At 48.9% G+C, this 15,747-nt stretch overlaps 1 protein-coding gene and 1 long non-coding RNA gene across 3 annotated transcripts; one reads left to right on the top strand and one right to left on the bottom strand.

Moving 5' to 3' along the window:
- Window positions 1-939: 939 nt before the first annotated feature.
- On the bottom strand, window positions 940-7,337 carry LOC144225500 (CMRF35-like molecule 7). Of its 2 annotated transcripts, none has more exons than XM_077756728.1 (4): window positions 7,054-7,337; window positions 5,371-5,700; window positions 3,822-3,945; window positions 940-1,233 (listed from the first exon to the last, which is right to left on the bottom strand). In XM_077756728.1, exons 1-4 carry the CDS (start codon window positions 7,091-7,093, stop codon window positions 1,167-1,169), a joined length of 561 nt encoding a protein of 186 aa, XP_077612854.1. In that variant the 5' UTR covers window positions 7,094-7,337; the 3' UTR covers window positions 940-1,166. The 2 variants fall into 2 exon arrangements, with proteins under 2 accessions (XP_077612854.1, XP_077612845.1); XM_077756719.1 differs by having other exon boundaries at window positions 1,166-1,407.
- A 3,363-nt stretch (window positions 7,338-10,700) lies between these two features.
- On the top strand, window positions 10,701-14,974 carry LOC144225495 (uncharacterized). Its single transcript, XR_013333326.1, has 3 exons — window positions 10,701-10,789; window positions 11,946-12,011; window positions 14,480-14,974. It is a non-coding gene; the product is annotated as an uncharacterized LOC144225495 (long non-coding RNA).
- The last annotated feature ends 773 nt before the right edge of the window (window positions 14,975-15,747 follow it).

Raw genomic sequence — 15,747 nt, 5'->3', positions numbered from 1 at the left:
ATTCCAGGAGACTGACATGATGAGAAATCATACTTTTGGGGGCAGACACAGGCCGTCCCTGCTGCACTCCGTCTGAATTCCTGACCACAGGATCTGGGACATGACAGAACTATGGCTGTTTTGTGCCCCACGGAAGATCTAAGTAGAGAGAACTGGACGTTCCAGCCCCAGGCAGGATGNTCAGTCTCAGAGGACTTACGAACCACATGACTCTCTAAAGAAGGAGCTCAGAAAAGAGATATAGGTCCCCCAAAATGATTCAAAATAAAATATGGACACAAAAAAAACAGACAGAGCCCTGGAAGACTGTAAGTGGAAGAGAAAAAAACCTCAAAAACCAACCCATTATAACGTTGTACATATTTGTATAATTTTGAAAATTAAAAAAGAAAAAAAGACTTGTGTTGTTAGTTTTTGATGACTGATTAGNCTGGGGGGGAGGGGGAGGGTTGTAAAGGCCAAAGGTCAGGCCACACCCAGGAGTGGGTGATGGTGGATCTGCCTGGGGGATGGACAACGTCACAGACAAGAAGGGGACAGATCTGTCACTTTTCAGTGCAAAGGTCCAAAGAGTCCCTGTAGCCTGTGCACCTAAGGACCAGTGAGGCCAAGGGACAAATAAAGGGACAGAAATGAACTGTTCTGGTGACGACTGAGTGAATCCCCTGTGCTTGGAGGCCACCGATGTAGATACAGGGACAGGTAGTTATTTACACGGTTACAAACCCCCTCCCCACAAAACACTTACTCCTTACAGAGGGTAAAAGAGTAACTTCAACAAGTATGGACAAATTTATACACACGACTGTCCTTTCCTGGACACATTCTGATTGTAGCATTGGATTTAGAGTCACTTCACGCCCTCTAGAATGGAAGGGTCATTCTCTCACATATAAAACATTGAAATGGTGTCCCCCCCCCCCACATAATCTCAAAAGAGAAAGGAAAGCCACAGATTTAATAGGAAATGTAAAGTGCAAACAGATAGGATGTGGATCAGGCGATGGTCCAACCGTGTCTTCAATCTTTGACGTTGAGTGAATTCTTTCTCGGACACATGGATGCACAGATGCAGCAGAAGGTGGCATCAATCGGTGGACCTCTGTGCAGCTGGTCCATCGGGGGTTTGGGTCCATGCGGACACACTCTGAAGCTTTTTGGTCTATTCAGGTTCGCTCCTTACTGGTTGGAAAGCCCATCATTGGGTTGGAAAACCCATCATTGGCCAGAGTCCTGAATGATACAAGAGTCATTTATCCTTGGTGGAGCCAGTTGAGGGTCGAAAAGAGAAGAGGTACCAGGAGGATCCACACAGCTGAGATTACAGGTGTGGCTGAGGACCGATGGTGGAATGAGACTATACCTTTTCCCTTCTCTGCTTCTACAGTGGAGGCCATGGTCCTAGACCTATAAAGAGCAGTGAGGGAGCCAGAGTTTATTCCTGACATCAGGATGTGGGGAGTCCTCACCTAACAGGGACCCCCACCTGTCTTGGAAATGTAATCACTGCCCATTCCCTGATGAGAGCTCAGAGGGTGTGGGGGTGTCCATGGCGGGGGTCTGTGGTTCTCCTGCTCAGGCTGACGTATCCCCCCTGGAGTCCTCACGACTCCCCACAATGCAGTCACAGCAGGACCCAAGCAGGGGCAACTTCACAAAGGTCAAGAGCACAAAGTGAAGGTTGTGAAGCAGGGCCCTGAGCAGGGAACATGGTGACAGGAGTGAGGTCCCTCTTCAGGGAACACCCCAGGCCCTTCCTGTCCACCCTCATTCCCGCACCCTGACCTGGAAGACAGAGAAGTCCCAGTCCCTGCCCGAAAGCCCCTCTGTGGGCACAGCCATGTTGCCCGGGTTGAAACATGCAGGGGCCTCCCAGCAGCCTTAGCCTGGGCTCCAGAACCTCTGTACCCTGATTTCATCCTGTTTTGGGAGCTGCCTCCCTCAAATCCCCTCCGCCTCCCCAGCAGGCCAGCCAGGATCACAGGTTTGCCTTCACCTGTCTTTTTGATTCTACTTCTGTCCCACCTTATTTAAAGTCTACCCTCCTTCAAGCTCAGATCTCATATTACCTCTTTGAAGCAGAGGAAGATACCCCACCCTCATAGCCTGGCTGAATACCTTCTGGTTTCCCCTGGGAGGGGTCTTTCCCAGCTCTGAACCCCATCTGGTAGCACATAGGAGGTGCACTACCTCATACACCCTGGAGAGTGGACACATGGTCTGTGCACCATTGGGCCCTTGCTCACATATGTCCGCCTGGAAGTCCCCATCAGTATCCAGAGTCTGACTCCCTCAACCTCTGCCCCATCCACCCCCACAAGCAGTGCCAGGATCCCCCTGCGGGCTGGCTTTGTTTTCTCCTTCTGCCTGCCTTGAGCAAGATGTGTCATGTCCATTTCACAGGGGGTTTACTCGAGAGAGAGGACATGCTGCTTCGTGCTTCCTAAATTATTCTTGAACCCACTGTGCTCTGTTCCCATGCTGCACTTCCAGTGGGGCTGCTCCCCATCTCTCCACCCACAGGCTTCATCCTCTGCCCTTCAGTCCCCCTAAAAGTCCTGCATCCTCCCCTCCCAACTGCACAGAACAACTGGTCTTCAAATAGTCGCAAGCAGGGCAGAGGCCGGTCGTGAAGCATGAACGAAGTGCCTGGCCTCATTCGCACACATGACTGAACACAATGTCCAGTGGGGAGGCTCCACAGAACAGGGTTCTTGAGAAGGAAGAAGGACTGGACTGGAAGGGGGTGGTGAAAGGGGCTTCTGGGAGGAAATGCACCTTCACCATGAAATCTGATGGGGTGAAACTGGGGCAGGGTGGTGTTTACCCTTTTAGGAAAGAGTTAATAGATTGTTCTTTGGATGTCTGTTGAGGGGGTGGGCTTCAGGTTGATGGCCCAGCCTCTCTACCATGATGGAGAAAGGGCAGGAATGCCAGCTTCCTACTCCTTCCCAGCATTTCCTGAGAACTTGGGAGGGGAGGGCTGGATCCGTGGGGCAGGTACCTGCCCTTGACGCTCTGTGGGCAGAATGACTCCCCCCTCAAAAATGTCCTAATCCCCAGACCTTTGAATGTGTTAGATTCCTTGGCACAGGAGAATTAATGACGCAGATGGATTTAAGATTGCCAAGCAGCTGACCTTGAGATGGGGAGGTGATCCTGGGATATCTGGGTGGTCCCTATGGAAACATCAGCGTCTTAATAAATGAAGAACACGGGAGAGCCAGGGTCAGAATGATGTGGTGAGAAGGACTTGGCCACCCCTGCTGGCAGATGGAAGAGACCATGAGCCAGGGGTGCAACGCCCTTCAGAGGCTGGAAAAGACAAGGAAGTGCTTCTCCCTTAGAGCCTAGGAGGAACCAGCCCTGCCAGCACCTTGAGTTTAGCCCAGTGAGTCTCACCCCATACCTTGACCTCCAAAACCTTAAGATCATAACATTGTTTTGTCTTCAGCCACCAGGGTGGTGGTGATTTGCTCCAGCAGCCACAGGGAGCTAATCCAGAGCTTGTCCCTTCTGGCAACTGGAGGCTGAAAGCACCTGTGTCTGTTTTGGCTTTTTGAGGGTCAGGAGGCAGGGCCAAAGGAGACCAGAAGCTTCTCTCCTGCAGCCCAGCTGAACAACTTTGCTTAGGTTTCTGGTGGGGAGGGGGAGCTCTTTAAGGACTCAGAGGTATAAAGAGGGGGCCCAGTGCAGACTTTGCTGTTTGTCCCCTGCACAGGAAACATCAGAGGAGCCAGTGGGGTCCCTGTCAGAGTGCCCTGAGGGGAGCTGTCCCAAGACAGCAGTGGGAAATTTCTGAGGGGTGCACTTCTGCTCACCTGGTTAACGGGCTATTCAAATCCACGGGCTGGCTGCTATTGATGTCCTGGGTAAATGGAAAAGTGGAGGTCCGACTGGGTAGCGTTGTTGCTATAGGCTTGGGAGACTCTGTTCGATTGGGTGCTAAACACAAGGAACAGAGCAAGGTTCTGAGTATCACAGGCGGCTCCCATGGTCTTCTCCACCCCCCACCCCCAGGGGTGCAGAACTTTCTGTCTTAGTGCCACTGCTCAGCCACTTGGTCTTCTCTTGCATCTCTTTGGAATTATTCCAAACATACAGTTACTTCTTTGCAGAGAAACACCAGTTTACCACTGTATGAGATATTGTGGTTGCTGGTTATGTAGGAATTTCCATTCAGTTGAATTTCAGGGTCCTGTTGGGCACAGCTGAGCATGTCAGAACCATGTCCCTAATCCCTGGAGCCTTAAATCAGCCAGGCCAGCTCTTTTCTGAGTCTCAGCCTGGCCTGAAGCAGCCTCGTGCCACCCGCCTGAAGCGATGTGACCCACGAGGTGGCAGGCCCAGGGTTCCCTGTCTCCTGGAGCCACCGAGTGCGCACAGTCTTCAGTTCCCCCCGAAGTCCTTCCCGCCTCCCTGGGGCTTGCTTTCTTACTTCTCCAGGCCTGTCCAGGGAAGGCCGTCTGGGTTAAGGGTCCAGACTCCCATTCTCTGGCACCAACTCCTCCTCTACTCTTGCACACATCCACCACCTTTTTGTCCTGTTCAGTTAATTTCTAGAACATTCTAAGACCAGCATCCTTCCCCACTGCGCACATTTGTACACCATATTTGCATATGTTAACTTTGAAGAGACTTTTCTCTGCTTTAGAAACGGAGTCCTGAGTAGCAGGTGTATTACCTACCTAGTGTCTGTGTGTCTGTGTGTTGGAGACAAGACACAGGGGTCCCAAGGTGGAGCTGTGGGGCAGGGGCTACAGTCCGACTCTCTTCCCAGGCTCCTCTCTTCCAGGCCTTAGTGTTTCTGGGGCAGCTCAGGGGAGCCAGAGGAGAAGGTGCCTGCACCATGGTGGAACCTGCCATTCCTTCTCACCCAAATGGGTTCACAGTTCCTCACCTGTTTCTTTGTGCTGATGTTGCCAGAGGGAAGAGGGGAGCGGGGAGGGGGTATGGATAGGGTCTCTTCCCTGTAGTTGAAACCATCAGGATCATAGTTTTCTAGCACCCCACTCTCCTCTGCATGCCTGACAATACCCCATGCAGGCTGGGATGTGATGAGAATGGACGTGACCAGGAAAAGAGGAGTTGCCTTCCCTGGCCGAGTCTGTCCTTCTCTGTTCTCTCCAGGGGGACCAGGGAGAGTGGTGGGGAGGTGTGGGGGCTTGCACTTTCTTCCAGTCTTTCCCAGAATCTTGGTGCCTCCCCACTTGCATGTGCATACACACACTCACACAAGCACTCGCACATGTATAGTCTCAGACAAATTTCGAGACTCCTCTCCATCCATCAGAGAAGGCAAAGAAACAGTCCTGACTCCTCTGGGGGGTGGATCCCAGGGCCCCAGAGCACAGGATGGGTAGTGCCTACCTGGAGTGACAATCACAGAAAATTTGAACCCCAGGTCAATGCCAAATTTCTCGATCCCACACCAGTAGATGTCTGCATCATCACGCTGGAGATTCTCCAAGGTCATGGTGAATGTGTGTTGGCTGTGATTATCCTGGATGGACGCTCGGCCCTTCTTCACCAGTTTCTCTGACCCGGTGGTTTTAACAAGGATTTTGCAGGAATCCCAGTCATTTCCACGACACCACCACTTCCTGTAGGATTTCCATCCGCGACCATATGTACAGCGCACAGTCAGTGTGCCTCCCTCTGTGCCTCTCACCTTTTCTCCCTCACAGGTGGAGAAATGGCCTAGAAAACAGAAACTCAACATGCATCTCCTCCTTCTGGAGCCCAGAGCTGACCTGGGCGCTGCTGGGGCTTCTGGCCCTGCCCTGAAGACCAGCCAGGAGCCTCTGCCGTCTGTCTAATCGCCACATCCCGCCTGTCACCTCATCCCCTACAGAATTTCTTTCGCTGTCACCTCTCTCATGAAGTCCCTCTTCGGTCTCCTAACTGCCCAATACAGGGGTGTCTGCTCACCCACCATCCTACTGACCACCGTCCCCTGCCCACCCTCAGGCAGCAGCTCTTCCTGGCAGCACAGAGCTCACACTGCAGCCACAGGGGTATTTCTGAACCCCACAGCTGGTGAGACAGCATTGACCCTCCCCATTGATGCCCCTGATACTGTAAAACCCACACACTTACAAACTCTCAGCCTCTGAATAGACATGTGGCATGGAACTAAACACACACACACACACACACACACACACACACTCATTCAGTTGCACAGGCGATTGCTTGTTGTTGTTGTTTTTACCTACACACCTTGCTCTTCTGTCTCTTCATACCTTTGTACAAGCTCTTCCCTCTACACAGAATCTGCTTTCTTCTCTGCTTGAAGGAATCAAACCCTTATATTCATCCTTCAATGCTTAGCTCAAACAGGTTCTCCTCTTCTGCAGCCAGCTTGGTCACTCCCAGTGCAACCAGAGCCCTTTGTCTCTGTCTCGGGTGTTGTGCTAATGACAATGGATGACAGTCTGTCATTAGATCATCCAGAGCAGAGATCCAGGCAGGCTGATGTATGAAGATGAGCAAGTCTCCAGAAAGCCTGTCACATCCTGCTTTTGCTGCCTGTCTTCCTCCCTGTTGTCTGAGCTCTTCAGAAGAGAGGATCCTGGCTCGAGCTACAAGTCAAGACCAAATGCGTAGGCTTAAATGATCCAGATGCCTGAACCCCACCTTGACTGAGTGGGTCTCTGTTGGAGACAGAGCATCTGTACTTCTTCAGAGTTCCTCAGGTATTCATGCATTTATGCATGTGCATATATATGTGTGCATGTGTGCAACTATCTTTCATCCATCCATCCATCCATCCATCCATCCACCCATCCATCATCTGGCTTAGGATCTATCTGCCACAAGTTGACAAACTGTGCCCTAGAAAACAGACACCGTTTGTGCTATTTAATTTTATTTCCTTCCCCCACAAACAACTTAGTACCTGTCAGATAACAAAACGTTAAGAAAAACAATTTTAATGAATAAGTGTCTGGATGAATGAAAGGTTCTGCCATTTCCCCCCACACAGACCCTGTCCGTTTCCCCCTCCTCCACCCCGCAGATGCTTGATCTTAGAGCCCCTGCCTCACTCACCCTGGACGACAAGAAGCAACAGAACCGGGAGCAGACACATGTCCTGCCTGGTGGTCTCCCTGCTGTTCGGCAAATGCCAGCTGCCCTCTGGGGACTTGAACTGAGCTCAGAGTCACACTGCCCTCTATTTCTCTAAAAGATTCTTCTTCGTTTCTGTCATCTCCTTTTCTTAATAATTTTTCTTCAGTTACTTCCTGATTTCATTCATTGATTGCAAAGCAGTGCTGTCTGTTGGGAGCTTATGGCTGAAATGATGAGGTGTCCCCCCCTCCTTGCTCTGGCCCCTCAACTCAGCAACCCCTGGAGTCTGACCCTGAAGACCTTCTCTCCGAGGAAGGCCTCTGCACCTCCCCTCCCTAGCACCACCTCCAGTCTGTGCACACCTACTTCCTGCCCCTGCCCATCTCCCAGCCCTGTTCTCCATCTCCATTGGCTATTGGTGCCTTTATAGAACTGTCCACTCAGATGTGCTCCAAATGCCATTTCTTGTCATCTTCACTCCGAAAGTGAATCTGTCCCAACACCTGGGTCCTGGGCCCAGGGCTTCCTCAAGCCCCTATCTGCCCCCACCACACTAGTCTTCCGTAGACAAAGGCCATGGGTCTTCTCCCTGCCACCTGCCACCCAGATGACCTTGCAAGGGTGGGGGGCTTGGAAGTGGAGCAGCCCAGGGCTTTGCCAGAGGAGTAGGAGAGAGTGTGGTGGGCCAGGCCTGGGAGGGAAGAGGAGCAAGAATCCCTGTCCCTTCAAGGTCCTTCTGGCTGGGCTGAGAATCAAATTGACATGAGACAGATTAACAAGAGAAAATCAAATATAATAGCATCCGTGCAGAGAGTCCACATAGACGTGACAGTCAGGCAAAAAGAGGTACAAATGGCATCCTGAATGTAGGAGAAAGTGGGTAGGGGTCTGAGATTTCACAGGGAAGGAACACAATTCACAGGAAGATGAAACCATTAAGTGTTCGGTGCATGTAAGTTTGCCCTGCCATGTAGTTGCATTACTCAGATAACATTTATCCTTTGTAATAATCCTTATTCTGCAAAAAGTCTTCCAATTTAGAGCCTTTATGTCATTAGGGAGGAACAAAAGTTTCTTTGGAGCCCACAGGGTCTTATTATACCTCACAATAATCGTCATGTCAAGGTGGCCTCTCTGGGGGCCTGACTTAAGTTCCTATACTTCTGTTTATGTCCACGTGTGAGGGCTGAGCTTTCTCCTGGGATTCAGGCCCCAGGGAACCCTGAATTTATGAACTGGTGGTGGGCAGAAATACTGGTCTCCCCTCTAACTTTACCCACCCCTCTTCCTTTCTCGAGGTTGATTGAGGTGTAATTGAGAGAAAATAAACCACATACGCTTAAAGTGCAGAGTTTCAAGCATTTTCCTTGTTGATTTTACTACTTTTCAAATCTTACATGTGGTACAACTTTGTGATGCTGTTCAGTTCTATGTCTCTAACACACACACACACAAACACACACACACACACACACACACACACACACCATTTCATGCAACCACCACCACAAACATGGAAAGCCATAATGCTATCCCTTCGCCTGAACGATCTTTAACTCTGACTTCTTCCTTAATGGCAGGCAGTCTAGCTGGTGAGATTAGGCCTTCAAGCGCTGATGTGGCTTCTGTGCACTGTGGTTCCAAGGTGCACTGGTTNTCTCTCTCTCACACACACTAACACACACACACACACACACACACACACACACACACACACACACACACCATTTCATGCAACCACCACCACAAACATGGAAAGCCATAATGCTATCCCTTCGCCTGAACGATCTTTAACTCTGACTTCTTCCTTAATGGCAGGCAGTCTAGCTGGTGAGATTAGGCCTTCAAGCGCTGATGTGGCTTCTGTGCACTGTGGTTCCAAGGTGCACTGGTTCAGGATTCTGGAGCCTTTGCAGGTGCTCCTAGGATGTGCCCCCATGTGCGCCATCTAGTGGCCAGTCTGTGGCCGGCGATGGTCTTCAACAAGTTCTCAAAGTCCACTATTCTCCTCAGGGTCTGATCAGGAGTGCACACTGGGGAGTGATCCTGGGAGATCAAAGGTCCTTTCTTCAGCTGCTTTCTCTTCTCCATCCCCCAATACCCTTCCCAGCTTTCAGAACCTCTACCCACTTCCTCCCTGGTCCTTTGGTTGGGAAACTTGGAGAGCTGAGGCTTTTCTCTCCCCAGTCGGTTGTGTATTTCCTGTCANTGGGAGGGAAAGAAAACACAAACACCAAGAAAACATGGGAATCTGACACCCCCCCGCCCCACACCTTCCATTAGTTCTTCGTTTTCCTGTTCCTCCTGAGCTCTTAAGGTCCTGCTGAGCGTGCACTTTCAGGATGTGGGCTGCAGGGTTCCCGCTCAGGCAGGAGGATATAAAACGAAAAATAACCTGAAAACTCACAGCGGGACTGGCCTTATACTTGGTCTGGCTTCCTTCCCCGGTCTCTTACTACAGCTTATTTTGCAGAACACTCAGACAGCAACTCAATGTATTCTGGCTGGGTTCTCGGTTATAGTCAGGGAGGGAGGTCTGGTGACTTCATCTTACCTGAGCTGGAAGGATACTGCACAGATTTTCAAGAACGAAATTCTGGAAACAGTTCAAATGCCAGAAATACAGGAGTTGTTCATTGTGCTACAGCCACACAACGGAGCACTAAGGCAACTCTTTCAAGGAATAAATAGCACGGGTGTGATGGCTTGGAAAGATTTCCATGATAAAATATAAAACCTTTTCATTGGAGTAAGAAATACACACAGAAAGTGCATACATCAGAAGTGCGAAGATCAATGCATTTGCAGAAACAAAACACGCCCATGCAACCAGCACCCTGATCCAGAAACAGACATTCCCATCCTGAAGTAAGCTCTTTAACTTCATGAAATATTTGGAGAAAATGAGACAGTTAAAGAAGTTGCTGGAAGCTACCTTCAAAGCTCTTTACTGTGGAATTTAGAAGATGCCTCTGCTGGCTCATGTGAAAACATAGCCTCTTGTTCAAGAGGGGATGGAAGCCTGAAAGAAATTGGTGCCGTACACATACCAATTTCTCAAGGTGTTTTGTCCCCACATTTCAGAACCCCAGCCAGCTATGTTTTAGCTCATTGTTAATTAAAATCAGATAACAAACAATGATCAGATATTGAGGTAGGATTGTAATATGAAGGAGAGGGACCAAAGCAGACCAGACCAAACCAAAACATGACCACAGTGTAAGGAGATTTTTCAAAAACATCAACAAGCAGAGAATAAAAAGGAGGCTTGAAATAAAAGTATAATTCCTAAAATGAATATTTCATCCAGGATTACAAGAGAGAATAAAAGCCTAAAATTATATTTTTTAAAAACAATCTCCCAGTGCTATTGCTGGGTCATAGGGGAGTTCTNTCCTCATGCACAATTGCAATAGCACCCTGGCCAGTGGGATGCTTTGCTTCCCTAAATCACCAAAGAGACATGATGATGTCAGCCATATGCTCCCAAATAAGGCACTGATTTTCTTCTAATTAATGAAACTAGGAAGTAACTGAAGGAAAATTTTAAGGGAAGTACATGAGAGAAACTAAAAAAATGAAAACAGAGGCAGTTTGCCTCTTAGTTCAGTTCAAGTCCCCGGAGGGCAGTTGACATTTGCTGAGCACCAAGGACACAAGCCAGGCAGGCAGGACATGTGGTTGCTTTCAGCTCTGCTCCTTCTCATCATGCAAGGTGAGTGGCTTGGGAGCTTCAGGACTGAGCCTCTGCAGGGTCAGGGCAGGACACAGACAGGGTCTGTCCTGGGGAAATGGCAGAGACTTTCACTTCACCATAGACTGATGATAGACAGATGCATACATGCACATATATGCTCACATATGTAGATGCATGAATTCCTGAGGAACTCTGAAGAAGCACAGGTGCTCAACCTCCAGCTGAGACCCACTCAGTCAAGTTGAGGTTCAGATATAGGGATCAATTAAAAGGACAACTGGTCTTGATTTGTCACTCAAGCCAGGAAGCACTGTTCTGAAGAGCTCGGACAAGAGGAAGGAAGACAGGCAGCAAAACCGGAGTAACAAGGCTCTCTGGAGAATTGCTTGTCCCCACACATCAACCTGCCTGAGTCTCTGCTCTGGATGAGCCAAAGACAGGACCCCATCCAAGGTTATTAGCTCAACTACCCAGACAGCGACGAATTGCGCTGGTGGCACCGGGAGGGACGAAGTTGCTGCAGAAACTGGAGAAACCATAGAAGAGACACAGTTTGAGCCAACCTTTGAAGGAGAATATAAGAGTTTTCTTTAAGCAGAGAAGAAAGCACATTGTAGGCAGAAGGAAGAGCTTGTACAAAGGTATGGAGACACAGACGAGCAAGGTGTGTAGATAATAGAATCAAGCAATCACCTGTGTGAGTGAGTGAGTGGTGTGTGTGTGTGTGTGTGTGTGTGTTTAGTTCCATGCCACATGTCGATTCAAAGGTTGAGGGTTTGTAGGTGAGTGAGGGTTAGAGTGTCATGGCCTGGGATGAGGAGGGGCCACAGTGTCTCACCAGCTCTGGGGTTCAGAAATACCCCTTGTGGCTACAGTACGAGCTCTGTGCTGCCAGGAAGAGCTGCTGCCTGAGGGTGGGCAGGGGACGGTGGTCAGTAGGATGGTAGGTGAGCAGAGACCCCTGTATTGGGCAGTTAGGAGACCCAAGGGGGATTCACAAGTCAGGTGACAGCAAAAGAAATCCTCCAGGATGAAGGGACAGGAGGGATGTGGCAATTAGACAGGACAGGGGCTCCTGGCTGGTCTTCGGGGCAGGACCAGAAGCTCCAGCAGCGCCCAGGTCAGCCCTGGGCCAAAGGAAGGATGGGATACATGTTGGGTTTCTGTTTTCTAGGCCATTTCTCCACCTGCCAGGAGGAAGCGGAGAGAGGCACACACAGGGGCACACTGACCAGATCCAGTGAGTATAGCCCAGGATGGGAATCCTAGAAGAATGGTTTTGTTGTGGGAATGACTGGGATTCTTGCAAAATTCTTGTTAAAACCACCGGGTCAGAGCAACTGGTGAAGAAGGGCTGAGTGTCCATCCAGGACAATCACAGCCAACGAACATTCACCATGACCTTGAAGAATCTCCAGTGGGACGATGAAGACACTACTGGTGTGGGATTGAGCGAACTGGCACTGACATAGGGCTCAAATTTTCAGTGATTTTCAACCCAGGTAGGGACTACCCCTCCTGTGTGCTGGGGCCCTGGGACCTACCCCCAGGGGAGTCAGGACTATTTCTCTGCCTTCCCTGATGGATGAGAGGAGTCTCAAAACTCCCCTGAGACCACACATGTGCATGTGCATGTACTTGTGGGAGTGTGTGTGTGCCTATGTGAGTGTGAATGGAAAGCACCAAGCATCTGGAAAGGACTGGAAGAAAGAGTGAGCCCCCACACCTCTGCACGTCTCCATCTGCTCTCCCCAGAGGTAGCAGACAAGGGTAGGCTTGGCCAGGACAGGCTTGTCCAGAAAAGGCAACTCCTCTTTTCCCGATCATGTCCACCCTCAGCACATCCCAGCCTGAGTAGGGTCTTGTCGGGCTTGCAGGGAGGGTGTGGTGATAGAAAGCCATGATCCTCCATCTCTTAGATTATCTCATGGCTCCCAGCACCTCCTCCAGGACAGGATGGAGACTTTCTGGGCACGTGTTTCTCTGCACAGCTCAGTGCCTGGTCTACTGCCCACAGAGATCCAGGTGATGGTCCCAGTTTCAGCGCATGGGCCAAAGGACCCTTCTCCCATGGGGCCCAGAGACCCCAATTCCTGCCAGTGCTTTCCTGGACCTCTGGTGCCCTGTGTCCCTGCTCTTTCTGGAGTTTGGGGCTGGGACTCAGAGCGACTGTTCCCAGGCCCCGTTCCATATCCAGTGTCAGAGGGAAGGAGTCCAGCAGAGTTGGGGTGCTGTGAGGATTCCTGAGGTCCAGAATGACTTCCACAAAGTGCTGTTTAAATCTATCAAATACTTTTGCCTGTGTCTATGAGATGATCATATGCTTTTGGTCTATCAGTGTGGCACATTATACTTATGGATTCCCTCATAGTCAAACAATTTTGTATTCTGGGGTCACGCCCATTTTGATGACGATGTATTATCTTGCATATATATCCCTGGATTCAGCTTGTTGATTTTTTTGTTGCAGACTTTTACATTTATGTTCATGAGTGATTTTTGCCTATATTTCTTTTTTGCACTGCCCTTGTCAGGTTTTGCCAGTAAGAATATGCTAGTCTTGGGGCGCCCGAGTGGCTCAGTCTTTAAGCATCTGACTTTGGCTCAGGTCATGATCTTGCATTTGTGGGTTTGAGCCCTCCATCGGGTTCTGTGCTGAAGGCTCAGTGGAACCTGCTTCAGATTCTGTGCCTCCCTCTCTCTCTGCCCCTCCCTGCTCATGCTCTGTCCCTCTCTGTCTCTCAACAGTAAATAAAGGTTAAAAAAAGGAGTCTCATTAAATGAATTTGGGATTGCATCTTCTTATCCTATGTTCTGGAATTTTCTGTGTAAGGTAGACATTATTCCTTAACTGTTTATCTCCATTCAAGCTTTGTGGTTCTGGAGGTTTCTTTTGGAGAGATTTATTTTATTTTATTTTGTTTTGTTTTGTTTTATTTTATTTTATTTTATTTTCGAATCCCACAGCAGTCTCTATGCTGATCACTCAGAGCCTGGACCTGCTTCAGATTCTCTCTCTCTCTCTCTCTGATCCTGTTTGTACTCTCCCTCTCTTTCAAAAATCAGTCAATAAATGAAAACTTAAAAAAAATAATGGATCTGGTTCATTTGAATAGTTGTAAGATGAATCAGGTTTTCTATTGCTATTTGTGCCTATTTTAGCATATCAGATTATTTTTGCTAGAAATTTGTTTATTCCACCTAAAATTTCAATCTTGTTGGCATGAACTTGTTTAAATATCCTTTTACATCCTATCCCGTTTTTATCTTTCCTTATTTTTAAAATGCCCAGGGTATTGTGTGATATACCTTTTTCATTCCTGGTATCAATTATTCAGACCTCTCCTTTTATCATGAATATCTTGCTAAGGTTTTGGGGTTTTTTACAAATAGAATTTTGGCTCTTTTGGTCTTCTTTATTTTTTTAATGTTTATTAATTTTTGAGAGAGAGAAAACACAAACAGGGGAGGGGCAGTGAGAGAAGGAGACATGGAATCCAAGAAGGCTCCAGGCTCTGACCTGTCAGAACAGAGTCCGACGCGGGGCTCGAACTCACAAGCTGTGAGATCATGACCTGAAATGCAGTCAGAATCTTAAACAACTGAGCCAGCCAGACTCCCCAAGTCTTCTCTATTTTATATTTCCTTTCTACTTCATTAATTTTTTCTTTTCTTCATTATTTCATTCCTTCTACTTTCCTCTGGAAGTGACCATGCAGTGTCACTACGGCCCAAGGTGGGAGACCTACGTGAAGTCCTGGTGTCAAGATGCTGATTTGAATGACTGTACCATCTTTGTTAGAAAACATGGATCACAGCCGAAGGGGAGCCTTCTGTTCATCAGTCAGAAAAAGCGCACATTCTCCATGTCCATGTTGGGGAAGTAAATCAACTTTTGAGAAAAATGAGCTATTGTTTTTCTGAGTTGCTCCCAGGCCTTTTACAGGGTGGCAGCCCTTCTCACACCCCTATTCTGGAAATTTAGATAAGGACCCAAGCTTAGAGTTCTTGCATAAGTTCCTTCTTTGTTTTTTCTGGGGCACCTTTTAAATCAACCACTTGGAGTTGATTCTGTGGAAACTCAGTGACCTCTTCCCTGATCCCCGTGTAAGTCACAGGGACCGTCACCCTGCTCTCAGTCTCCTGCTCACTCGTGGTCCAGGATGGAAGGCTGCCCTTCCCCAGGCTCATTGAATGCCTCTCCCCTGGGTCTGTAAATAATAAATTTTGAGACTCTGCTTCCATTGTGTGTGTGTATTGAAACTGTGCCTTTAATTAAAAGGTCCTTGAGTGGTTCATGTACCTAAAGTGAGAGTGTGGCTATTGAGGGAGCTACCTACCTGCCCACCCATGTGGGTGGTTTTGCCTTCTCATTCAGCAAGTGGAGATCTGCATATTCTTTCCTTTTTAAATTTTTAATAGTTTGTTTATTTTTGAGACAGAGAGAGACAGAGCCTGAGTGAGGGCGGGGGGCAGAGAGAGAGGGAGACACAGAATTGGAAACAGGCTCCAGGCTCTGAGCTGTCAGCACAGAGCCTGACGCAGGGCTCGAACCCACGAACTGTGAGATCATGACCTGAGCTGAAGTTGGACGCTCAATAGACTGAGCCACCCAGCGCCCTGGGGATCTGCATATTCTTAATTCCATGAACCAGCTCTAGCTTCTAAATACACCCGGAGGACAGGGGCGCCTGGGTGGCTCAGTCGGTTAAGCGTCCAACTTCTGCTCAGGCCATGATCTCACAGTTCGTGGGTTCAAGTCCTGCGTCGGGCTCTGTGCTGACAGCTAGCTCAGAGCCTGGAACCTGTTTGAGATTCTGTATCTCCCTCTCTCTCTCTGACCCTCCCTTGCTCACGCTGTCTCTCTCTCTCTCGCTCTCTCTCTCTCTCTCTCAGAAATAAATAAAACATTAAAAAAATTTAAATACACCCAGAGGAACTCAGGCAAGTCAATGCAGACACAGCCTGGTGTGGGA

This window comes from Crocuta crocuta, unplaced genomic scaffold (genome assembly GCF_008692635.1).
Source record: "Crocuta crocuta isolate KB4526 unplaced genomic scaffold, BGI_CrCroc_1.0 scaffold50, whole genome shotgun sequence".
Classification (NCBI taxonomy): Eukaryota; Metazoa; Chordata; class Mammalia; order Carnivora; family Hyaenidae; genus Crocuta; species Crocuta crocuta.
The sequence above is the reverse complement of the archived record's forward strand: the minus strand, read 5'-3'. Positions and strand labels throughout refer to the sequence as shown.